General features: G+C 38.4%; 1 protein-coding gene across 1 annotated transcript in view; it reads left to right on the forward strand.

The window, feature by feature from the left end:
- The window catches only part of LOC139006011 (disintegrin and metalloproteinase domain-containing protein 5-like), a 76,462-nt gene that overhangs the window by 43,241 nt on the left and 7,227 nt on the right, over positions 1-25,994 (forward strand). The window contains exons 14-18 of the mRNA XM_070408444.1: positions 2,537-2,735; positions 11,668-11,758; positions 12,769-12,988; positions 17,123-17,209; positions 17,905-18,016. Of these exons, the coding sequence (XP_070264545.1) occupies positions 2,537-2,735; positions 11,668-11,758; positions 12,769-12,988; positions 17,123-17,209; positions 17,905-18,016 (709 nt within the window). The remainder of the gene's footprint in view (positions 1-2,536; positions 2,736-11,667; positions 11,759-12,768; positions 12,989-17,122; positions 17,210-17,904; positions 18,017-25,994) is intronic.

Genomic DNA, 25,994 nt, shown 5'->3' on the forward strand with positions numbered 1-25,994 from the left:
GAAAGAGGATGCCTTTGTCTTGTTCATGATCTTAAAAGGACACCCTTTAACCTTTTCCCTATTGAATATGATGTGAGCCATGTTAGGTTAGGTGGCTCAGGAGGCAGCGAAGGAAATAAAGAGAGTTGATCAGAAAAGGAAGGAAGGAAGGAAAGTTTATTTTGCGTCCACGTACCCCCAAGGACAGGGCACGTGGATTCACGCCAACAGGGAGGGGGGCGCTTTTTTTATACTGCGGTTGGGTGAGGGGCCGGGACTTGAGCTGAGGTATTCAGCTGAGGAAGTTTCAGCTGCAGGGGGTCAGCAAGGTATTCAGGAAGGAGTCAGTATCTGTGTGGGAGTCGTGGAGAAGCCAGTATCTGTGTCTGACATGCTGATCTGTTAGAAATTCCAGGGGAAGTACATTGTCTCATCACATGCCTGCATGTATCCGATCCTGGGCTCTCTCCGACCTAACAAGCCAAGGCTTGTCATATGTGGTCTTTATTATGCTGAGAAATGTTTTTTTTCTATACCCAAATTGTTGAGAGCTTTTATCATAAAAGGGTGTTGAATTTTGTCAAGTGTTTGTTTGTTTTTGCATCTCTCCAGAGGATAATATAATTATTACCCTTAATTCTATTAATGGGGTGTATCATTGAAATTCGCAAAAAACTGAAACATGTGGTTTTCCTCTGAGTAGGATGCAAAGGTGGCTTCCTTCCCGGGTTCTTGTCCAGGTAGATTTGAAGAATGAAGCCACAGACAAAAGGTGGTATAGGAAAAGGTGGAAATATATTGGGAAATAAACACAGACTCCCAGGTGGGGAGGGGGAGAGACCCTCTTTCTAAGGTTTATAAAGGTTGCAGTCCTGTGTGTCCTGATATCCCATCTGATTGGTCACTATAGCAGCTTCAAGACTCAAACATCATGTGGGGTCCCTCTTTTTTCTCCCCCTCTTGTGACAGAATTCTCTATTCCCTATGAAAATCTGTTTTCCTCTTTCTCCCTTTTGTTTTTCTACTCCCTGTGGCTTTCCCCTTATCTTCTGTGAATGAGTGTCTTTCTCTCCCCTTATTCTGTGAAGGTATGCCTTTTGGCAGCTCCCAGTCCCCCAGCTTTGCAGCCCTCTCTCATGAGCCCCCTTATTTCTAGACTTCCCTAAACCTGCCTATTTTACCCCTAAAAACTCCTTTCATCATGTTTCCTAATTTCCATGTGTTGCATTGTCCATGCATCCTAGGGATAAGTCCCACTTGATCATGGTTTAGGAGCCTTTAATGTGTGGTTGAACTTGGTGTGTTAGTGTTTTGTTGAAAACTTTTATATTTATATTCATTAGGATATTAGCCTATAGTTTTCATTTCTTGTTGTGTCCTTATCTGTCTTCGATATCTTGGTAATGCTGGCCTTGTAAAATGAGTTTGGGCTTTTTAAAAAAGTACTGAAAGAATTTGAGAAGTATTAGCATTATTCTTTAAATATTCCATAAACTTCGCCTCTGAAACCAACTGGTCCTGGGCTTTTCTTTGTTAAGAGGAGTGATAACAAATTCAGTCTCTTTAGTTGTGATTATTTTCTTCAAGCTTTCTGTTTCTTCATGATTCATTCTTGGTAGGTTGTCTGTTTCTAGGCAGCTGTTTCTTGTAGTTTACACAATTTTAACATATAATTATTCACAGTAGCTTTCTACATTCCTCGGTATTTCTATGTTATCAGTTTTAGTGTGTCGACTCTTTGAGTCCTGATTTTTTTTTTTTTTTTTTTTTTTAGTTAGCTTACTTAAAGGTTTGCCATTTTGTTTCACTGATTTTTTTAAAGTTACTTTTGAAACAAATAAATGAGTTTATCAAAGTCACAGGTTACACAATTACTAAACAAAAACCAATTGTGTACAATAGCTTCAATAGCTATGAACAATCTGAAAATGAAGTTAGAAAACCAATGCTATTCACAATAGCATAAAATACTTAGGAAAACAATACATGAAATGTAAAACTTACACTTAATAAAACATTATTGAAAAAATAATCTAAGCACTGAAGAGATCAGATATGTAATTGAAGAAGTTATTTTTTAAAACAGTTGTTTGCAATGTGGTTTTGAAATAAAATTCCTATGTATACTTACATTTTCTTTTTTTTTTTTAAATCTACAAACTTTTTTCTACATGTTTATGGTCTGTATGTTTTGTTTTGTAAATGGTTGCTGATACCTGGCATATGGAGAAACCAAAGGCTACATATCTGAGCATAGCCATAATGAATCGAAAGTAATTTTTATATTAATTCCTTAGATTTACTTTCTTGTTTACAATAATGGTAGCCTGATTATCTTTGAGTTTATCACATCTCTCTGAAATATTACCCACTCATTTGTGCATGATAAATTCAATCACCTAAGTTGCTATGCAGTGCTTAAGTAGTTGACAAGAAAAATTTCCTCATTGACCTTAGTTAGCAACTTAGAAAAAAATGGAAATTCAAAGTCTGACGAGAAAGAAAACTTGAGTATCACCGATACGTAATCTTTTCTTCTGTTTCTTTTTCCTTCTAGCTAAAACCAGGTGGTGAAATTTGTAGGAAACAATATGATGAAGATTGTGATTTTCTTGAGTATTGCAATGGGATTGACCCACATTGTGTGCCTGACACTTTTAAACGTGATGGGGAATATTGTAATGGAAATGAATCCTTCTGTTATAAAGGGCAATGTCGGATGTTTGATAAACAGTGTAGAGATTTAATTGGAGGAGGTAATGACCATATTTTCTTCTTAGTTCTGAACTCTACCAATTCTGTAGAACAAAAATGTAGATGTAATTTGTTAATAAGTGAATTCTTGTCTAGTGTATATTATTATTAAAGGAAATAAAATTTTCTTGATTCTTTAAAACAAACAAAAAACCCTGTGCAACTAGAGACCTGATGCACAAAATTTGTGCAAGAGTAGACCCTTGCAGCCCCAGCTGCCTCAGCCCTCGCAGCCCCGGCTTCACCCAGAAGGTCATCTGGACAGTCGTTCCACTATTCAGCTGTTTGGTTGATTTTCATATTATGCTTTTATTATTATAGATTCTATTGGCACATAAAAGAACCCTCAAGTAGAAATGAAGCTTCTCAGAACGGTATATAGAATTTGAGGTGGTGGAGGTTAGTTTAGACTCACATGAAACATAGGTTTTTACTGGAACAAAGCAGGGCTAGTCACTGGTTGTGTGGATTTCAAGACTGGCTCTGTTCAAAGGGGCTTCCTGAAGAGTGAGGGCTTCAGCTAGTTTAGTCCAATTTGATAGTTTCCTCTAAATGTGAGGATTACTAGCTTCATTGAAATACTATTCATTTTCCTCATCCATATACAGAAACATAAACACCTGCCTACCTTCATTGCAGTCCTGCCCTGGTAACAAAATGCGATGAGAAAGCACTATGAGTTATAAAATACAAGGGATTAACAAGCAAGATGAACAAGTATATATAAGTATACATAAATGCCTTTCTTCTGAGATCATTGCAGCCACATAGGAAACAAAACGAAAGAGAAACAACCCCTCCCCCCAAAAACAACCTCTCCCCAGTTGTTGACCCTACCAAGTGAAAAATGTATCCTCTTGAGCCCACTACTTTCTCAAAATCTCCTCCAAGAGCATGCCTAACCACAGCAGGTCACTGCAGTTGCTGATGTTTCCATCAAGGAACTTGCACCATCTGGGTTCTGGGAACCCCAGCTGTAAGAGTGTCAAATTTCTGTTCTAAAATGTCCCAAACTTCTAATCACTGTCTTTCTATATTCATTTGAATTTCGTGGTAACCTCAGTTCAAAGCCTGCCAAATGGAGGCAAGAATAGGAAAGTTGATACCATATATTCTTAAATCTCTCAGGCCCCAGGAGAATTAGGTGACAGAACCACAAAAGATATAATTTTGGGAGAAAAAGAAAATTCTAGCCAGGAGTAAGTCAGCCAGGGCAGTGGGCCTTTGGTGTGAAGAAAACAATGCAGAAATACCTGTTACTCTGAGCCTCAAAAGTTGAGCTGAAAAAGGCCACTGTAGAGGATGTTAGGTTGTTCACAGTGGTGGGTTACTGACATGGCTTCCCATGCCCATTAAGAGAACTGTGGATGGATTGGAAGAATTGTTCAAATGGCACAGGCTTTATAAAACAAACAATGACCCATCCCAATCTAACATTTACTGTTTTGTCCATGATGAATTTTTCTTATAATCAACTTTGATTTTTTTAATATTCTTTTTTTAAAAAAATATATTTTATTGATTTTTCACAGAGAGGAAGGGAGAGAGACAGAGAGTTAGAAACATCGAAGAGAGAGAAACATCGATCAGCTGCCTCCTGCACATCCCCCACTGGGGATGTGCCCGCAACCCACGTACATGCCCTTGACTGGAATCGAACCCGGGACCCCTCAGTCCGCAAGCCAACGCTCTATCCACTGAGCCAAACCGGTTTCGGCGATTTTTTTTAATATTCTTGATTGATTAAAGTATTATATATGTCTCCTTTTTCCCCCATTGACCTCTACCCTGCCACTCCCACCCCCCAACACATGCCCTCACCTCCCTAGTGTCTATGTCTATTGGTTAGGCTTATATGCATGCATACAAGTCCTTTGGTTGAGCTCTTACCCATCCCCCCTCCCCATCCCCCCCTACACACACACACACACACACACACACACACACTCCCCTGCCTTCCCTCTGAGGTTTGACGGTCTGTTCGATACTTCTCTTTTTCTGGATCTATTTTTGTTCATCAGTTTATGTTGTTCATTATATTCCACAAATGAGTGACATCATGTGATATTTATCTTTCTCCAACTGGCTTATTTCTCTTAGCATAATGCTCTCCAGTTCTATACATTCTGTTGGGAATGGTAAGAGTTCCTTCTTTTTTACGGCAGGGTAGTATTCCATCGTGTAGATGTACCACAGTTTTATAATCCACTTATTGATGGGCACTTAGGCTGTTTCCAAATATTAGCTATGGTAAATTGTGCTGCTATGAACATAGGGGTGCATATATCCTTTCTGATTGGTGTTTCTGATTTCTTGGGATATATTCCTAGAAGTGGGATCACTGGGTCAAATGGGAGTTCCCATTTTTAATTTTTTTGAGGGAACTCCATACTGTTTTCCACAGTGGCTGCACCAGTCTGCATTCCCACCAGCAGTGCAAGAGGGTTCCTTTTTCTCTACATCCTCACCAGCACTTGTTGTTTGTTGATGTGTTGATGATAGTTATTCTGACAGGTGTGAGGTGATATCTCATTGTCATTTTGATTTGCATGTCTCAGATGATTAGTGACTTTGAGCATGTTTTCATATGTCTCTTGGCCTTCTGTATGTCCTCTTTCGAAAAGTGTCCATTTAGGTCCTTTGTCCATTTTTGGGGTGGATTGTTTATCTTCTTTTGTTAGGTTGTAGGAGTGCCCTATAAATGCTGGAGATTAAACCCCTATTGGAGATAGCATTGGCAAATATGTTCACCCATGCAGTGGGCTTTCCTGTAGTTTTGTCAATGGTTTCTTTTGCTGTGCAGAAGCATTTTATTTTGATGTAGTCCAATTTATATATTCTTTTCTTAGTTTCCATTGTCTTAGGAGCTGTGTCAGTAAAGATATTGCTATGACATATATCTTATATTTTGCTGCCTGTGGATTCCTCTAAGATTTTGATGGTTTCCATTCTTATGTTTAAGTCCTTTATCCATTTTGAGTTTATTTTTGTGTATGGTGTAACTTGGAGGTCTAGATTCATTTATTTTTTTCATGTATCTGTCCAATTTTCCCAACACCATTTATTGAAGAGACTGTCTTGACTCCATTGTATGCGCTTGCTTCCTTTGAAAAATATTAATTAAACATCATGGCTTGGGTCGATTTCTGGGTTCTCTTTTCTGTTCCATTGGTCTATATATCTGTTCTTGTGCCAGTTTTGAGGACAGTGGCTTTGTAATATAGCTTGATATCCGGTATTGAGATCCCGCCTACTTTGTTCTTCTTTCTCAGCATTGCTGTGGCTAGTTTTTCTTCCATATGAATTTTGGAGAGTTTGTTCTAGGTCTGTGAAATATTCCTTTGGTATCTTAATGGGGATTGCATTAAATCTATAGATTGTTTTGGGTAGTATGGACATTTTAATGATGTTGATTCTACCAATCCATGAACATGGTATATTCTTCCATTTATTTATATCTTCCTCTATCTCTTTTTTCAATATCCTATAGTTTTCTGAGTTCAGGTCTTTTACCTACTTAGATAAGTGTATTCCTAAGTATCATATTTTTTGTTGTTGCAATGGTTGTAAATGGGATTGTTTTTTTAAGTGTCTCTTTCTGTAGGTTCACTATTGGTATATAAAAAAACCCCCATAGATTTCTGGGTGTTAATTTTGTATCCTGCTACATTGCTGAATTCATTTATGAATTTTAATAGTTTTTTTTGATGGAGTCTTTAAGTCAAATAGTTTATTGATGATGGACAATATCATGTCATCTGCTAATAATGACAGTTTTACCTCTTCCTTTCCAATTTTGATGCCTTTTATTTCTTCTTCTCGTCTGATTGCTATGGCTAACACTTTCAGTACTAGGTGAAACAGGAGTGGTGAGAGTGGGCATCCCCGTCTTGTTCCTGTTCTTAGGGAGAATGGTTTTAGTTTTTCCCCACTGAGTATGATGTTGGCTGTGGGTTTGTCATATATGCCTTTTATTATGTTGAGGTATGATCCCTCTATTCCCACTTTGCTGAGGGTTTTTATCAAGAAAGGATGTTGGATTTTATTAAATGCTTTTTCTGCATCAATTGATAGGACTGTGATTTTTACCTCTCAATTTATTTATGTGATGTAGTACATTTATTGATTTGCAGATATTGTACCATCTTTGCATCTCCAGAATAAATACCACTTGGTCATAGTGTATGATCTTTCTAATGTAATGCTGGAATTTTGTTGAGGATTTTAGCATCTATGTTCATCAGGGATATTGGCCTGTAATACTCCTTTTTAGTATCTTTATCTGGTTTTGGGATTAGGGTAATGCTGGCTTCATAGAAAGAGCTTGGAAGTGTTCCTTCCTCTTGAATTTTTTGGAATAGTCTGAGGAGGATAGGTTTTTATTCTTCTTTGAATGTTTTTTAAAACTCCCCTGTGAAGCCATCTGGCCCAGGGCTTTGTTTGTTGGACATTTTTTTTTTTGATAATTGCTTTAATTTCCTCCATAGTTATTGGCCCATTCAATTTTTTTAATTCTTCCTGATTGAGTTTTGAAAGGTTGTATTTTTCTAGGTATGTCCATTTCTTCTAGGTTTTCCAGTTTGTTAGAATAGAGTTGTTCTATATATATATATATATATATATTACAATCCTTTGTATTTCTGTGGGTCTGTTCTTATTCTACCTCTTTCATTTCTGATTTTTTAAATTTGGGTCCTCTCTCTTTGCTTCTTGGTGAGCCTGGCTAGAAGATCATCAATCTTTTTTATCCTTTCAAAGAACCAGCTCTTGGGTTTTTTTTTTATCTTTTGTATTGTTTTTTTGGTCTCTATGTCATTTATTTCTGCTCTGATCTTTATTATCTCCTTCCTTCTGCTCACTCTAAGCTTTTCTTGCTGCTCTCTTTCTAATTATTTAAATTATAGAGTTAGATAATTTATTACCATTTTTTCGAGATGCTATGAACTTCCTTCTTAGGAATGCTTTCACTGTGTCCCATAGATTTTTCATTGTTGTGTTTTCATTGTCATTTGTTTCCAGAATGTTTTTAATTTCTTCTTTGATCTCTTTGGTAACCCAACTATTGTTTAATAGCATGCTATTTAGCCTATAAGCATGATTTGTTTTTATTGTGATTGATTTCTAATATTATGCCATTGTGGTCTGAGAAGATGCTTGATATGATTTCAGTCTTCTTGAATTTAAAGAGATGTTGCCTGTGACCCAATATATGGTCTATCTTTTACAATGTCCCATGTGCACTTGATAAGAATGTATATTCCATAGCTTTGGGATGAAATGTTCTGAAGATATCAATTAAATCCATCTGATCTAGTGAGTCATTTAGAATTGCTGTTTCTTTGCTGATTTTTTATCTAGAGGATTTATTCAGTGATGTCAATGGGGTGTTAATGTCCCCTACTATGATTTATTGCTGTTGATCTCTCCCTTGATATCCTGTAAAAGTTTTTTTTAAATGTATTTGGGTGCCTCTGCATTGGATGCATGTATGTTTACCAGAGTTATATCCTCTTGTTGTATCAATCCCTTTAGTATTATGAAGTGGCCTTCCTTATCTCTTGTTATGGCCTTCACTTTGAGGTCTATTTTGTCAGATATAAGTATTGCTACCCCACCTTTTTTTTTCATTTCCATTTGCCTGGAAGATATTTTTCCATCCCTTCATTTTTAGTCTGAATGAGTCCCTTGTTCTGAGGTGGGTCTCTTGTAGACAGCATATATATGGGTCATGTTTTTTTTTTTTGTTTTTTTTTTGTTTTTTTTTTTGTTTTTTTTTTTAAATATATTTTATTGATTTTTTACAGAGAGGAAGGGAGAGAGATAGAGAGTTAGAAACATCGATGAGAGAGAAACATCGATCAGCTGCCTCCTGCACATCTCCTACTGGGGATGTGCCTGCAACCCAGGTACATGCCCTTGACCGGAATCGAACCCGGGACCCCTCAGTCCGCAGGCCAACGCTCTATCCACCGAGCCAAACCGGTTTCGGCTGGGTCATGTTTTCTTATCCATTTAGCCACTCGATGTCTTTTGATTGGAGCATTTAGTCCATTTATGTTTAAGGTTATTATTGATAGATACTTGTTTGTAGCCATTTTTTTTGTGTGTGCCTGTGTTCCTTTTCCCCTTTCTATTCCTTCTTTCTACAACAGTCCCTTTAGCATTTCTGGCAGTGCTAAACTCCCTTAGCCTTTTTTTGATAGTGATAAACTCCCTTAGCCTTTTTTTGTCTTTGAAGCTCTTGATTCCCCTTCAATTTTGAATGATAGCCTTACTGGATAGAGTATTCTTGGATTCATTTCCTTGGTTTGCATCACTTTGTATACTTCATTCCAGTCCCTTCTGACCTGATGTGTTTCTGTTGATAAATCATTTGATAATCTAATGGGATCCCCTGTAGGTAACTTTCTGTCTCTTGCAGCCTTTAAGATCCTCTCTTTGTCATTAATGTTTGCCACTGTTATTACGAGGTGCCTTGCTGTGGGTCTCTATGGGTTCATCTTGTTTGGGACTCTCTGTGCATGTGTGATGTTTTTATTACCTCAAATCCTGGAAGTTTTCTGTCATTATTTCTTCAAATAGGTTTTCTAAACCTTGTTTCTCCTTTCATCCTTCTGGCACCCCTATTATACATATGTTATTTCATTTCTTGTTGTCCCAAAGGTCCAGTAGGTCCTCTTCCTGCTTTTTAATGTTTTTATCCAATTGCTGTTCAGATTGGGTGTGTTTTTCCTGCCCTTTCTTCTAATTTGCGAATTCGTTTCTCCACTTCTAGTCTACTGTTGAAACCTCTGTTATGTTTTTATTGTAGCTATATCACTCTTTATTTCCTCATGATTCATACATAAGTTGTTGATTTTCTCATCCAGCCAGTTTAGAAATTATATGATCCTTACTCTGAATTGTTTCTTGACATATTGCATGCCTCTGTTTCATTTAGTACCTTTTCTGGTGACTCCTTTTCCCCTTTCCTTTGGGGATTGTGTCTTTGTCTCCCCATTTTTGCTCTCACAGGAGGATGTAGGTGCTGAGTCATGTGGGGCCTGGCTGCAGCGGTGGGCTCAGTATTAGGGTCATGCTCTCTGAAACTTCCTGGTGGGCCCAGGTGCCAGGACACAGGAGGCCTGTGGTTAAAGCAGCAGGCTTGGCATGTGGGTTGCACAATCCCAGACTTGCTAGTGGGCCCAATCACCAGGTCATGCAGTGCCTGGTGATTAAAGCAATGGCTTGCCAGACGGGTTGTACAGTTGCAGGGCCTGGGGCCAAAGTGGCTTATGGTAGGGGAACATGCTCTAGAACTCACAGGAGCCTGCAGCTGCGGGGGATGGAGTCCCAGTGTCTGTGGGTTTGCAGATGAGGTTGCACGTCTTTTGTCAGAGTGGCTGTAGGTTCTGGGGTGATGTCTGAGGCCAACTGGGTATTGGTGAGAGTGGGCTTATAGTCACAGCAGCTCTCCCCTTCAAGATAGCATGGTTTCTATGTCAGAGCTGGCCACCTCAGGAGTGACTGCAGAGGTTCAGGGCCTCCCCACCTGAAGAGCCCAGTCCACCAGCCCCTGAAAGTCCTGCAGGATCTAACTGTCCCTCACTCAAACACACATACGCACCACACATCCATCCACTCCTCTTTTGCTCCCTCACTCACTCACACTCTCTTCCTTACTACTGTCTTTCCAGCTACCATTTGGCTGTCCTCTGATTTTTTAAAAATGCACTAAGGTGTTATTTAATTATTGAGTTTTTGTTCCTATACTCCATTAAAATTTCCACTACCACAGTCTTGGTCCTGTATAGAATTTGAGGAGAATTGTTAAATTTAAATTGGATTTAATCAAAGCAATATTTTTATTTGAGCAAAGCAAACAGAAACTTGATTTCTTACTGGGTATGTTCAGGAGAATGTCTTGCCCTGGCTGGTGGTGCTCGGTGGTTAGAGTGTCAACCTGCACACCAAAGGGAAGAGATTTCGATTTCAAGTCTAGGACATACACCTGGGTTGTAGGTTTGATCCCCACTCTGGTCGGGGCAAGTATGGGAAACAACCAATCAATGCATCTTTCTCATATTAATGTTTCTCTCTCTCTCTCTCTCCCTTCCCCCTTCCCTCCCTCCCTTTTACGCTCAGTAAAAAATCAATGGAAAAAAATAACCTCTGGTGAGGATGAACAAAAACAAACAAACAAACAAACAAAAGAGTAGGTCTTTTCATAAGAGAAAAGGCTGATTATGGTAGATTCTGCTCTCTATTTTGGCTGTTTACTAGCAATATATATATAATAGATACATTTATATAATAACATGATCAACCCAACCCATCTCTACCTCTAAATCACCCAGTCTAAGTGATGAATCAGTTATTGCATACATTTGAATTATTCTCATTTTTAAAATTAGACATAACTAAATATATAAAAGGGCTGAAGTGGATAAACATTTATGTCCTTCCTATTTTTAAAATTCAACAATTCTTATTTAGTGATTGCTAGGATGCTTGGGAACTAGATTTCACAGAGATGAGAAATCTAGTATGGAATAGGAACAGTTAAGTGATCTCTGGGCTTGTTATCAGTATTTCATTATGGATACTATTTCTCTCCCATTTTGTTTAGAATAAGAGAAAACTCTATTTTCACATTGGATAGGGAATGAAGGGATACAAGTGATCAATTTAGCAAAAATAAGGTTGCTCATTTTAACAATATAGAACCATTTGAATCATGTTGCTGTTTACTTTATCTGTTTCATACAGAAGAAAGTCTAGCAGGCTTAAAATGACAGGGTCTCTTTTTAATCCTAGTTCTACCTCCTGCTACTATTTAACGCGAGGTAAATTATAAACCTCTGTAGGGAATCACATTATAATGTCCAGAGTGAGTTTATTATTTCTTCAATGATAATTGTAATTATGTATTATAACTTATTTTTTTTCTTTCAGCTGCTAGAGGTGCTCAATTTGCTTGTTATGATGAGATAAATTCAAGAGGAGATAGATATGGAAACTGTGGAAAATTTTATTGTTCTTTTCCGTATGTATTAGGCAATTCTAATTTTGTTTGTAATGTAGCTTATATGTTCCTAAGATGCTGGGGTCCAGCCCCAGCGGGTCCAGGGGTTCCCAAAGGTGTGGACGGAGTCGGCGAAGAATGTTTTACACGGAGACAGTTTTCAGAACTCTCTAGCTTTCCTTAGTCTCCGTGGATCTTCCTGTGCCTGGCTGAGGCCACAGAGAGAGATCCCAAGGCAAGCTGAGCCTTTATTTTATAGTGAGAGGTAAACAAGGTAGTGGTTTCCATAGTTACACAGTTCTTGTGAGTTTCACTTGTTTTGGCCACTTCCTGCACTTCCCTCAGCCCATTAGCTTCACAGATAAGATCTAGAGAGCCTCATAAGGTCAAGCCTAATTATGCTTAGAGGACTGTGCCCTCTAAGCTGGGAATTGTTTGTGACTTTGCCCACAGGTCAGTCTGAGGCTTAACCCTATATCAGCTCCCCACACTAAGATCCTAGAATATATTATTATGTACAGGCTAAAGTGGTATTTTATACCAGGTTTTCTTTGTTTCAATATCTGAGAACAATGTTATTACCTATTGCCTACAAATAACGTGTGCCTATAGTGTTACAACAACAATGACCATAAAATAGGCTCTGTTTATTGTTGTGATGAGCTAGGCATTGTGTTAGGTAGTTTATATACATTATATAATAAATATATTTAATACATCACACATTTATAGTAAGAGCTATTCTATTTTACTAATGAAAAAAATTGAAGACCAGCAACCATTGGTTTAAATATCAGAAGCCAATATAGGAGAGATCAGGGTCATCAAATTGCAAAAATCATTAATCTTTTCCCTTGCCACATTGTCTCACAAAACAAAAAGGCACACATCATACATAACTCAGTGGACTCAGAAAATTACTGAGAAAACTCTTGAAACCTGGATTTAAGTCAGTGAAATACCTTTTTAACTTAGCCATATCAGCAATCTATGTTAATATGAGAATTTTTTTTTCTGCCTTATACTTCTAGTAACCTCTTGTGTGGAAAATTAGTTTGTGCCTGGCCACATAAAGCAATAGTATCAAAAGCAAATTTATCTGTGATTTACACACACATACGAAATGAAATATGTGTGTCTACATTTCTAAAATCGGACAGGATACCTGCCAATGACAAAACAACAGTAAATACAGCTGAAGATAGAGACATAACATTTACAGAAGATGGCACTTCGTGTGGTCCTGATATGGTAATTAGAACTATAAAATTATAAGTGTTTTCAACATCTTTTATGGTTATACTCATTTTGACAATATACCAACCAAAGAACTTTAAAATAACCTGATGGAGGCATCATTTACATAAAATTCACCTATGATAAGGGTGTAATGCATTGCTTTTGATTAATTTAGAGTTGTACAACCATCAGCACATCCAGTTTTAGACCATACCATCACATCTCCCCTCTTGCCCACTTGCCCACCCCTAGCCCTAAGCTACACAGCCAGTTTCCTCTATTAACCTTAGCACTAGTATGATACATTTGTCATAATTAATAAACTAATGTTGATGCATTATTATTAACCAAGTCTAGTAGTACATTCAGATTTCCTTAGCTTTTACTTAATGACGTTTTCTAGGATTCAGCCCAGAGTACCACTTTGCATTTATTTGCTGTGTGTATTTAGGCTCCTCTAAACAGTACAGTTTCTTAAATGTCCATCTCCCCCTCCCCCCTTTCTTGGGAAGAAGATCATATCATATCAAATATACATGCTTGTTGATATTAATTTTGATCACATGGGTGTGGTAATATTTGACAAATTTATCACTGTAAATTATTTTTTCTTTCTATATTGTACTTCATTGAAAGAAATTACTATGCATAGCCCACACCTAAGGAGTAATAAGTTGTGTTCCACCTTCTTGGAAATTCAGTATCATTCAGTATCATTAAATCAATTTTGAATTCGGCATAGTTTTGTCTATTTTTCTCTATTTATTCAATCATGTATTTGTAGCAGTATGGAATCCATGGATATTTATATTATAGTTTTGGTTATTATCCAGTATGACTTTATTTTATTATTCAAATTGTTCTAACTCTGGCTATTGGGAGTTCTTTCAACTTGTTTTTATGTCGCTTTGACATACTATTATCATTGTGTGTGCTTTTCTTTTGGAGTGCTTCCTTACTTTCTGGAATGACAAACTGTTCTAGGTCCATTTTGTATATTTTGTGTCTTAGTTCCTAGAATTTGCATTCTCCCAGGAGTCCTGGTTTATTTTAACTAGAAATGACAGTTAGAAACCAAGATCTAGGGCTAATTGTGCTTTTGCTACTGGAGTTTCACTGGTTTGGCCCTATCAGTAGACAGAACTAGGAAATATGTATCTGGCTGGTGTGGCTCAGTTGGCTGAGCATCATCTCATGCACCAAGAGGTCACTGATTTGATTCCTGGTCAGGGCACATGCTCCAGTTGCAGGCTCAATTCCCCAGTGGGGGGTGTATAGGAGGCAGCTGATTGATGTTTCTCTCTAATCAATGTTTCTATTTCTCTCTCCCCCTCCTTTCTTCTCTCTCTCAAATTAATAAAAACAATATTTAAAAATATTTTTTCCAAATGTTTTTAATTTCTTGCTCTCTCTTCTCCTTTTGGCACACCCATGATGTGAGTGTTTGAATGTTTGAAGTTGTCTCAGAGGCTTTTTGCACTATCTTCATTCTTTTTTAATTCTTTTTTCTTTTTTCCATTTGATTATATACTTTTTGCTTACTTGTATTTCAAATTGCTGATTTGATTGTAAATCATTCTTCATTTCAGTTAGTGTATCCTTCATTTACAACCGGTTCTTTTTTATGGTTTCTGTCTTTTTCATACTACTGAAGTTTTCACTAAGTTCCTTGAGCATCCGTGTAACCATTGTTTTGAACTGTGTCTGGTAGTTTGCTTGTCTCCATTTCATTTAGTTCTTTTTCTGGAGATGTCTCCTGTTCTTTCATATTGGATCTTGTTTTTTGTTTCTGCATTTTGGAGGCTTGCCTGTCTTGTTTTTATGTATTAGCTAGAGCTGCTACATCTTCTGGACTAGCTGGAGTGGCCTTGTTTAGTAGGTGCCTGTAGGCTTCAGTGGCACAGCTTTCCCAGTCACCTGAGCTGGGTGTTCCAGGCACCCTGATGTGGACTGTGAGAACTGTACTTTTGTATTTGAGCTTTGATTACTGTTGGCATGTCACTGGAAGGAATTGACCTCTCAGGGTAATTGGCTGAGAAGACCAGCTGTGAATACAGAAGACCAGCTGCTGTACAGGAGCTGACCCTACAAAGCAGAACTTATTTTAGAGGGGCTTTGGTCATCATCTTGAGCGTGTTGTTTGTGGAGGTGGGAGGCTCTTAATCTAGTGTAGTCTGAAGCTGTTAACTTGGTACACTGGCTCTTAGGACTTCTGGGAGGCCCAAGGTCAAGGTCAGCCACTGTTTGTGATCTGCCTGAGGTACCTGGCATGAGCTACAGAGTGATCTGTAGATGGCTGTTACTTGTGCTGGGGTTGAAGGTGCCCAGGAGAGGCCAAGCTGCAAATCAAGGCTGGTTGCTGCCAGTGTTGAGCCTGGGACCATTTAGCAAGAGGTACAGGGTACACAGAGGCTAGATGCTACTTGTTTGAGAGATTTGAGGAAAATCTGAAGCATGAGCTGCAGTAGTTCATTTGTATGGAAAAGCCACTGGAAACAGCTGAGGGGGACCAGCAAGTTTGGTGGGCCAGGGTGTCAGGTAATCACCAGGGCAGGGTAAACAGAGTGAGGCAGTTTGATGGAAACTCAAATATGGTGCCCACCTGCTTGCTTGGGCATGGGGGACTGTCTCAGTAAAGAAACAATGGCTTTCACTAGCACTTTTTTCTAGCAATAAGCTGATACCCCCCAGCTTTTGCCCTGATGCCAGACTATTCAGTTCCTGCCTGTGTGTCTCTGATTCCTTTCAAGCTGCTATCCTAGCTGTAGCTCAGAGGGAGTGGCCATGTTCAGGCCTTTAAGGGGAACTGCCTGGGACTCCAGCAGCACTCCATCTCACTTAACCACAATCTCCACTGGTTTGGATAGTAAGAAGCTATGTGGACTTCTCCTTTTGGCACTGGAACCCTGGGCTTGAAGGCCTGGTGTGGGGCTAGGACCCCTTGTTTCTCATGAGTAACCTCCACAGGAAAAGCATCTCTTCCAATTTTTATTTGCCACACATAGGTGTGGAAACAGCCAATTCCAGGTCTCTGCCCCTCCTACCAATCTCAATATGGTCTCTTCTTTAAATCTCTAGTTGTAGGACTTCAATTCTGCTATATTTCAGGTGGTTCTGAATGATGGTTGTTATGTAGTTGTAATTTTATGTGGTTGTGGGAGTATCCTCATACTAATGATTTTAAGTCCTCAATCTCCCATCAGATAGTACTCAAACCTGACTGCTCACAACAATTGCCTGGACTCTGTCCCAGGTATCTATACTAATAATAGAGGAATATGCAAATTGGCTGGGATGCCATCACATAACGATCAATCAGGATGGGGGTAGGGCCACAGCGGAGAGCTCTCAGCATGCCTGCACCAAGGGGTCTGAAGGGCATGGAGAGAAAGTGAGAGCAGATAGGCAGTTAGGGGGATCAGGCCAGGAGGGAAGCACAGATAGGCAGTTAGGGTGATCAGGCCAGAGGGGAACACAGATAGGCAGTTAGGGGAATCAGGCAAGGAGGGGAGAACAGATAGGGGAATCAGGCCAGCAGGGGAGAGAAGTTAGGCAGTTAGGGGGATTAGGCCAGGAGGGGAGAGCAGTTAGGGAGATCAGGCTGGCAGGGGAGAGCAGTTAGGGCCATTAGGCTGGCAGGGGAGCAGTTAGGAGCCAGTGGTTCCGGATTGTGAGAGGGATCCCGGATTGGAGAGGGTGCAGGCCAGGCTTAGGGGACTTGTTTCCTCTCCCCCCCCGCCCCATGCATGAATTTCATGCACCAACTGGGCCTCTAGTTTTGATATAATGGTCTCAGGTGGAGCCCAGGCATAGGCCTTTAAAAAATGTTCTTCAGTGAATTCTTGAACTTAAAGAACTAGTCAAATAATTTTTTCAGGAATATATCTTTCTAAGAGGACTTCTGGAGTTAGATGGTAAGAAAATAAAATTTCCAACTTCTTACATATGATTACAACTTTATAATCTGAAGGTACATAGCTTATTTCACATTTATTTCAATGAACTTACAATTACTTTATTGTTTGGATTTTTATGTCAATCCTTGGTAGTATGAATTCCTGAATTTTCTAGTTTTTCATCTGTATTATAAATGTACACAATCGATTTTTTTTACTTTATTTTTCATTTCCTTTTGTATTGTTTTAGTATTGTATCAACTTTACCTGTAGAGAGATTAGATACATGGTTGATTATTCTGCATGCAACAGTACTAGAGACTGTAATGACAATGGAGTAAGTAATTTCAATTTTCATTTTAAGCTACATGTTTTGAAAATTTAATAAACAGTTTAGAGATTTACAAAATCATTTGAATAATTTTCTAAATCATTTTTATACTACACAGTGCCATTTAATGATCTGTAATTTATGGCTTTAACATTATTTTACTAAGAAATCTTGCCAAACTATTAAAGAAGATAAAGTAGAAACATTTAAGATAATTCTGGATGTATAAAATGTTTGGTAAATATGTGTGGTGGATGTGCTGTAAGCACTATGTGTTACAAGATAACCAAAGTCATATTATTTTTACAGAGAGAAGGCAGAAACTGGTAAAAACAAAAAGGGTTATATGAATTTTCTTGCTAGTCTTGCTAGTTAATTTAGGGTCTGGGCTGTTCTGTGAAGCTAGAAAGTAAATGATAATTAATGGCATGTTACTGGTAATTGCCAATATTTGTGTTTGGCTACATGAAGAGTTGAAAGAATTAAAAAAAATTAACTTGGTAACAGAAGCTAGATGTACTTTTTAAGGTATAGATACTTTCAAGAGAAAATTTGTTGAATTGTTTATTTAAGATCAATTTTCTAGAATGGATAGCTTCTTTGGCATAAATTATCTGTTGAATAAGTATAGAATATTCATTTGTCTCTATTGTAAAACATCTTTGCACATAAAAAATTGTTCTATTTTCTGATTATTCTAGATTTGCAACAATTTCCAGCATTGCCATTGTGACAAAGGGTTTGCTCCTCCTTATTGCAAACCAGAAAAAAATGCATTTGGAAGTCAGGATGATGGGCATATATATGCTGATGGTTAGTGTCTTTATCTAATGAATATACATATATGCAAACCCCTTGGACATGGACAATTGTGTGAAGACCAATCAAGGGGGAGGTGTGGGTGAATGAAGGTGAGCAAAGGGAGAAGGGAAGGAGGACACCTATATTTATGTCAATATTAAAATTTTTTAATAAAAAATAGAAAAATAATATGAAGCAGAATGAATTAAAGTGTAGATTATAAACTAGATTACCAAAGAATTGAAGCAAAAAAAAAGTTTTATTTTTTTTCACTTTTCTGATTTTCATTCCCTTTATTTTTATTTTATTTTATTTTATGGTTTAAGGTATTACAAATAGTAGTACATATGTCTCCTTTTTTTCCCATTGACCTTCCCCCAACTCCCCTACCCTCCAGCACATTCCCTCACCCCCCACCCCCAGTGTCTTGCGTCCATTTGTTATGCTTATATGCATGCATACAAGTCCTTTGGTTGATCTCTTACCTCCCCACTCACAACCCTCCTCAGCCTTCCCGCTGTAGTTTGACAGTCTGTCTGATGCTTCTATTACTCTGGTTCTGTTTTTGTTTATCAGTTTATGTTGTTCATTATATTCCACAAATGAGTGAGATCGTGTGATATTTATCTTTCTCCAACTGGCTTATTTTGCTTAGCATAATGCTCTCCAGTTCCAACCATGCTCTTGCAAATGGTAATTTTCCTTCTTTTTTTACAGCAGCATAGTATTCCATTGTGTAGATGTACCACAGTTTTATAATCCACTCATCTTCTGATGGGCACATAGGCTGTTTCCAAATCTTAGCTATGGTAAATTGTGCTGCTATGAACATAGGGGTACATATATATCCTTTCTGATTGGTGTTTCTGGTTTCTTGGGATATATTCTATAAGATGGATTACTGGGTCAAATGGAAGTTTCATTTTTTTAAAAAAATATATTTTATTGATTTTACAGAGAGGAAGGGAGAGAGATAGAGAGAGTTAGAAACATTGATGAGAGAGAAACATCGATCAGCTGCCTCCTGCACATCTCCTACTGGGGATGTGCCCACAACCCAGGTACATGCCCTTGACCGGAATCGAACCTGGGACCTTTCAGTCCGCAGGCCGACGCTCTATCCACTGAGCCAAACCGGTTTCGGCAGGAAGTTTCATTTTTAATTTTTTGAGGAAACTCCATACAGTCTTTCACAGAGGCTGTACCAGTCTGCATTCCCACCAGCAGTGCACAAGTGTTCCTTTTTTACAGCATCCTCTTCAGCACTTGTCGTTTGTTGATTTGTTGATAATAGCCATTCTGACAGGTGTGAGATGGTACTGCATTGTTGTTTTGATTTGCATCTTGGATGATTAGTGACTTTGAGCATGTTTTTATATGTCTCTTGGCTTTCTGAATGTCCTCTTCTGAAAGGTGTCTATTTAGCTCCTTTGCCCACTTTTTAAAAAGATATATATATTTTATCAATTTTTTACAGAGGAAGGGAGAGGGATAGAGAGTTAGAAACATTGATGAGAGAGAAATATCGATCAGCTGCCTCCTGCACACCCCCCACTGGGGATGTGCCTGCAACCAAGATACATGCCCTTGACCAGAATCGAGCCTGAAACCCTTCAGTCCACAGGCCGATGCTCTATCCACTGAGCCAAACCAGTTAGGGCCTTAGCCCACTTTTGGAATGGATTGTTTATGTTCCTTTTGTTAAGTTGTAGGAATGCCCTATAAATTTTGGAGATTAAACCCCTATCGGAGATAGCACTGGCAAATATGTTCTCCCATGCAGTGGGCTTTCTTGTTGTTTTGTTGATGGTTTCTTTTGCTATGCAGAGTCTTTTTATTTTGATGTAGACCCATTTGTTTATTTTCTCTTTAGTTTCCATTGCCCAGAGCTGTATTGGTAAAGATATTGCTGTGACAAATATCTGCTATTCTACTGCCAATGGCTTCTGCTAAGATTTTTATGGTTTCTCGTCTTAGTTTAAATCCTTTAGCCATTTTGAGTTTCAATTTGTTTGAATTTGATTTTTGTCTTTCAATTTGTTTATGTGATGTATCATGTTTATTGATTTGAGGATATTGTATCAGGGCATCCCTGTCATTTTTTGCATGTATCTGTCCAATTTTCCCAACACCATTTATTGGAGAGACAGTCTTGATTCCATTGTATGCTCTTGCTTCCTTTGTCAAATATTAATTCAGCATAATGGCTTGGGTCGATTTCTTGGTTCTCTCTTCTGTTCCGTTTGTCTATATATCTGTTCTTGTGCCAGTACCAGGCAGTTGTGAGGACAGTGGCCTTGTAATATAGCTTGATATCTGATATTGTGATCCCTCCAACTTTTTTTCTACTTCCTCAAGATCGCTGTAGCTATTCAGGGTCTTTTTGTTCCAGATGAATTTTTGGAGAGTTTGTTCTGGATCTTGGAAGTATGCCATTGGTATTTTAATGGGAATTACATTAAATCTATAAATTGCTTTGGGTGGGATGGATATTTTAATGATGTTGATTCTAATCCATGAACACGGAATATTCTTCCAATTGTTTATGTCTTCATGTATCTCTGTTTTCAGCATCCTATAACTTTCTGAGGACAGGGCCTTTACCTCCTTAGTTAAATTTATTCCTAGGTACCTTAATTTTTGTGTTGCAATGGTAAATGGGATTTTTTTTTGTTTGTTTCTCTTTCTGTGATTTCATTATTGTTGTATAAAAAGCCATAGATTTCTGGGTGTTAAGTTTGTATCCTGCTACATTGCCGAATTCATTTATTAAGTCTAGTAGTTTTATGATGGAGTCTTTAGCGTTTTCTAAGTACAATATCATGTCATCATTTCAATTATGACAATGTTACTTCTTCTTTTCCAATTTGGATGGCTTTTATTTCTTCGTCTTGTCTGATCACTATGGCTAGCACTTCCACTACTATGGTGAAAGTGGGCATCCCTGTCTTGTTCCTGTTCTTAGGGGAAATGGTTTTAGTTTTTGCCCATTGAGTATGATGTTTGCTGTAGGTTTGTCATATATGGCTTTTATTATGTTAAATTATGTTCCCTCTATTCCCACTTTGCTGAGAGTTTTTATCTGGAAAGGGTGTTGGATTTTGTCAAATGCTTTTTATGCATCAATTGATATGATTATGTGATTTTTGTCTTTCAATTTGTTTATATGATGTATCATGTTTATTGATTTGTGGATATTGTACCAGCCTTGCATCCCTGGGATAAATCTTACTTGGTCATGGTGTATGATCTTTCTGTTGTAATGCTGAATCCAATTTGCTAGGATTTTGTTGAAGATTTTAGCATCTATGTTCATCCGGGATGTAATTCTCGTTCTTTATATTGTCTTTATCTGTTTTGGGATTAGGGTGATCATGACTTCATAGAAAGAGCTAGGAAGTGCCTTCCTCTTGAATTTTTTTGGAATAGTCTGAGAAGGATATGTTTTAGTTCTTTTTTGAATGTTTGTTAAAACTCTCCTGTGAAGCTGTCTGGCCCTGGGCTTTTTTCTTGCTGGGAGCTTTTTGATGACTTGCTTCAATTTCCTCTTTAGTTATCAGCCTGTGAGATTTTTTTATTCTTCTCGATTGAGTTTTAGAAGGTCATATTTTTCTAGGAATATGTTCATTTCCTCTAGGTTGTAATGTTTGTTGGAATAGAAATGTTCATAGTATTTTTTTTTTTTTTACAATCCTTTGTATTTCTGTGGGGTTTATTGTTATTTTGCCTCTTTTGTTTCTGACTTTGTTTATTTGGGTCCTTTCTGTTTGCTTCTTGGTGAGCCTAGCTATTGGTCATCAATCTTGTTTGTGCTTTCAAAGAACCAGCTCTTGCGTTCATTGATCTTTTGTATTGTTCTGTTTTGTTTTGTTTTTTTTTGGTCTCTATGTCATTTATTTCTGCTCCGATCTTTATTATCGTCTTCCTTCTGCTCACTCTGGGCTTTTCTTGTTGTTCTCTTTCTAATTATTTAAGTTGTAGAGTTACATAATTTGTTACAATTTTTCTTGTGTGTTTTTTTTTTTTTTTTTTGAGGTAGGCCTGTAATGCTATGAACCTCCCTCTCACGACTGCTTTCACTGTGTCCCATGGGTTTTGGATTGTTGTATTATCATTTTCATTCATTTCCAGGATGTTTTAAATTTCTTCTTTGATCTCTTTGGTAATCCAATCATTGTTTAATAGCATGCTATTTAGCCTCCAAGTGTTTGAATTTTTTAAAATTGTTTTTATTGTAGTTGATTTCTAATATTAAGCTATTGTAGTCTGAGAAGATACTTGATATGATTTCAATCTTCTTGAATTTGGAGAGACTTCACCTGTGATCCAATATGTGGTCTATATTTGAAAATGTTCCATGTGCACTTGAGAAGAAGGTATATTCTGTGGCTTTAGGATGAAATGTTCTGAAGATGTCAATTAAGTCCATCTGATAGTGAGTCATTTAGGATAGCTGGTTCTCTGCTGATTTTTTGTCTATAGGATTTATCCAGTGATGTCAGTGGGGTATTAAATTCCTACTATTTTCATGTTGCTGTTGATCTCTCCCTTGATATCTTCCAGATGTTTTTTTTATATATATAATTGGGTGCTCCTGCATTGGGTGCATATATGTTTACCAGGGTTATATCCTCTTGTTTTGTTGATCTCTGTAGTATTATGAAGTGGCCTTCCATATTTCTTGTTATGACCTTCACTTTTAGGTCTATTTTGTCAGATATAAGTATTGCTACCCCAGCTTTTTTTTCATTTCTATTTGCCTGAAAGATATTTTTCCATCCTTTCACTTTCATTCTGTGTGTTCTGAGGTGGGTCTCTTTTATACAAAAAATACATGGGTCATGTTTTCTTATCCATTCAGTTACTCACTGTCTTTTGATTGGAGCATCTAGTCCAGTTACATTTAAAGCTATTATTGATAGGTACTTATTTGTAGCCATTTTTTTTTTGCCTGTGTTCATTCTTTTCCCTTTTTATTTTTTTCTTCTTTTTACAAATATCCCTTGAGCATTTCCTGGAGTGGTAGTGATAAAATCCCTTTACTTTTCTTTGTCTGTGAAGCTCCTGCTTTCCCCTTTAATTTTGATGATAGCCTTGCAGGATGAAGTATTCTTAGATTCAGTCCCTTACTTTGTATCACTTTGTATACTTCCTTCCATTCCTTTCTGGCCTGATATGTTTCTGTTGAGATATCATTTGATAATATAATGGGAGATCCGTTGTAGACACTTTCTGTGTCTCTCTTACAGCCTTTAAGATTCTCTCTCTGTCGTTAACATTTGCCACTGTAATTACGATGTGTCTTGGTGTGGATCTTTTTGGGTTAATCTGGTTTGGAACTCTTTGTGCTCGTGTGACTTTTTTGTTCCCCAAACCAGGGAAGTTTTCTGACATTATGTCTTTGAGTAGGTTTTCTAGCCCTTGCTCTTCTTCTTGTCATTCTTGCACCCCTATTTTATGTATGTTGCTTCGTTTCATGTTGTCCCAAAGCTCCCTCAGTCTCTCCTCCTGTCTTTTGATGTTTTTTCTCCTATTGCAGTTCAGTTTTGGTGTGTTTTGCTTCCTGTCTTCTAATTCACTAATTTGGTCCTCCGCTTCTCCCAGTCTACTGTTGAAAGCTTCCACAGTGCTGTTGTTTTTTTGTATCTATATCACTCTTTATTTTTTCTTGGTTCTAACATAGGCTGTTGATTTTCTCATCCATCTGGTTTTTGAACTGTATGACCCTTATTCTGAATTCTTTTTCTGACATATTCTATGCCTACATTTCCTTTAGTTCTTTTTCTGGCAATTCCTCCTTTTCTTTCCTTTGGTGGTTGTTCTTCTGACTCCCCATTTTTGCTCTCACTGAAGGATCTAAGTGTTGAATTGTATAGGGCCTGAGGCTATAGCGGAGGGCCTGGTGTTGGGTCTCACAGTTGCTGGTGGTGGCTGCTCCTCTCACGGTGAAGGGGGGCAGCTGCTACTCTGGCAGGTGTGCGGTCACCAGCTGCTTTCCGGGGTTGTGGGGCAGCTGCTGGCTCCCTGTGTGGTCTCCAGCAATGGCTGCTGGCTCCCTTGATATGTTCGCGGGTGGAGTCTGTTGGCTCCCCACGCATGCATGCAGTCTCATGCAGTGGCTGCTGGCTCCCCTCACATGTACGGTCGCAGTCAGTGGCTGCTGGCTTCCCTCACATGTGTGATTGCAGGTGGTGGCTGTTGGCTCCCCACACGGTTGCAGGTGGCGTCTTCTGACTCTTTATGTGCGTGTGTGGTTGCGGGCAGTGGCTGCTGACTCCCTGTGAGGTAGCAGACAGCGGCTGCTGCCTCCCTGCATGTGCATAGTTGCCAGCAGTGGCTGCTGGCTCCCCTGGCACACGTGGTTATGGGTAGTGACTGCTAGCTCTCACCTTCAAGATGGTGCAGCTGCTATGACAGAGACGGTGCTCCAGGAGAGGTTACAGCAGAAGAGGCTGCCTGGCCATGTGAGCCCAGTCTACCATCCCCTGAAAGTCCTGCAAGGTCTAGCTGTTCCTCCCTCAGACACACATGTCCACATACTCCCCTTCCATTCCCTCACTCACTCACACTCACCCTCACTACCATCCTCCCAACCACCATCTTGGAACCACGAAGCCCCAATCTATTTTTAAAATACATTTTTTTTACTCTTGATAGTGTTACAGATATCTCCCATTTTCCTCCCCGTTTCTCCCTTTTTAAAACCTCCCCCCCCTTTTTTTGATTATCTTATATATTCCTAGTTTAAAATAGTGTTAATACTCATTGTTATATTAATGCCATTAGAATCTTTCAGGATGTCTTTTATTTCTTTCTTCTGAATTATAAGGGTTCCAATTTAAAATTGGAAATTTCCCCTTCAGAATCTCTATTCCCCTACCCTAGGTTTGCTGAACATTGTTTTAAGATCAAGAAGGACTGTGCTGAAACCGGTTTGGCTCGGTGGATGGAGCGTCGGCCTGCGGACTGGGGGGTCCCGGGTTCGATTCCGGTCAAGGGCATGTGCCTGGGTTGCGGGCACATCCCCAGTGGGAGATGTGCAGGAGGCAGCTGGTTGATGTTTCTCTCTCATCGATGTTTCTAACTCTCTGTCTCTCTCCCTTCCTCGCTGTAAAAAATCAATAAAATATATTTAAAAAAAAAAAAAAAAAGATCAAGAAGGACTGGATGAGGCTGAGTACAACTGGGGGATACTCCCTGTTCCAGAATGTATGGGAGCCCACCAAAAACAACCTGATTGTAGAAGAGGGATGTCCCCCTTACTCTATTTTCTTTGGGGGCAAATACATAATGAATCTCCTGGGCAGGCTAATCTGCAGCTTAGATATTAGGGAGTAGTCATACCTATGGTGACCCACTTTTAGAGAGCTAACACAAAGCTATCCCAGATTATATATGAGACCAAAATAAAAGCATGAAAATTAACATATAACATATAAATATACACATATATTATTTTCTCATAAATATGTGAATAGTTAAGTGCTAGAATGATTCCCCAAAGTATCTTTGGAATTAAGTAGAAGAAGATTTGAGGCAGATTATTGGGGACTATTTTTTACCAGTGAAAAATGGAGACTCAGGGTAATTAATTAAATAAATAACACCAAACTAATAGGAGAGCTAATAGAAAATATGCTTTCTTGGCTGTTAGTAGTAGAGTTTGTTAAAACTAGACAGTAGTATAAGGGAAAGAAGTAAGAGCAATATTTCTGGTTCTTGGAAATTTTACTCATGCTTTTGAGGCCACCTGGGAATATATTAGTCTTTTCAAATAACTCATGTAGTGTCATTGATCACCCAAAGATTATACAAGTAGCTGAGAATCAATCTGCAGCACATAGTCAGAGAGGTTGATCTTTCCATCTGATTTAGTGGCTTTCTGGTTACAAATGTAATGTAATCCTTTTCCTAATAATACTGGGAACCTCAATCACATACACAAAGCAGACAAACAGAAAGTGTTGAACTTCCTACCTTGAACTCACTT

Source organism: Myotis yumanensis, unplaced genomic scaffold (genome assembly GCF_028538775.1).
Source record: "Myotis yumanensis isolate MYYU_CA2020_CCGP unplaced genomic scaffold, mMyoYum1.0.hap1 SCAF_3, whole genome shotgun sequence".
NCBI lineage: Eukaryota > Metazoa > Chordata > Mammalia > Chiroptera > Vespertilionidae > Myotis > Myotis yumanensis.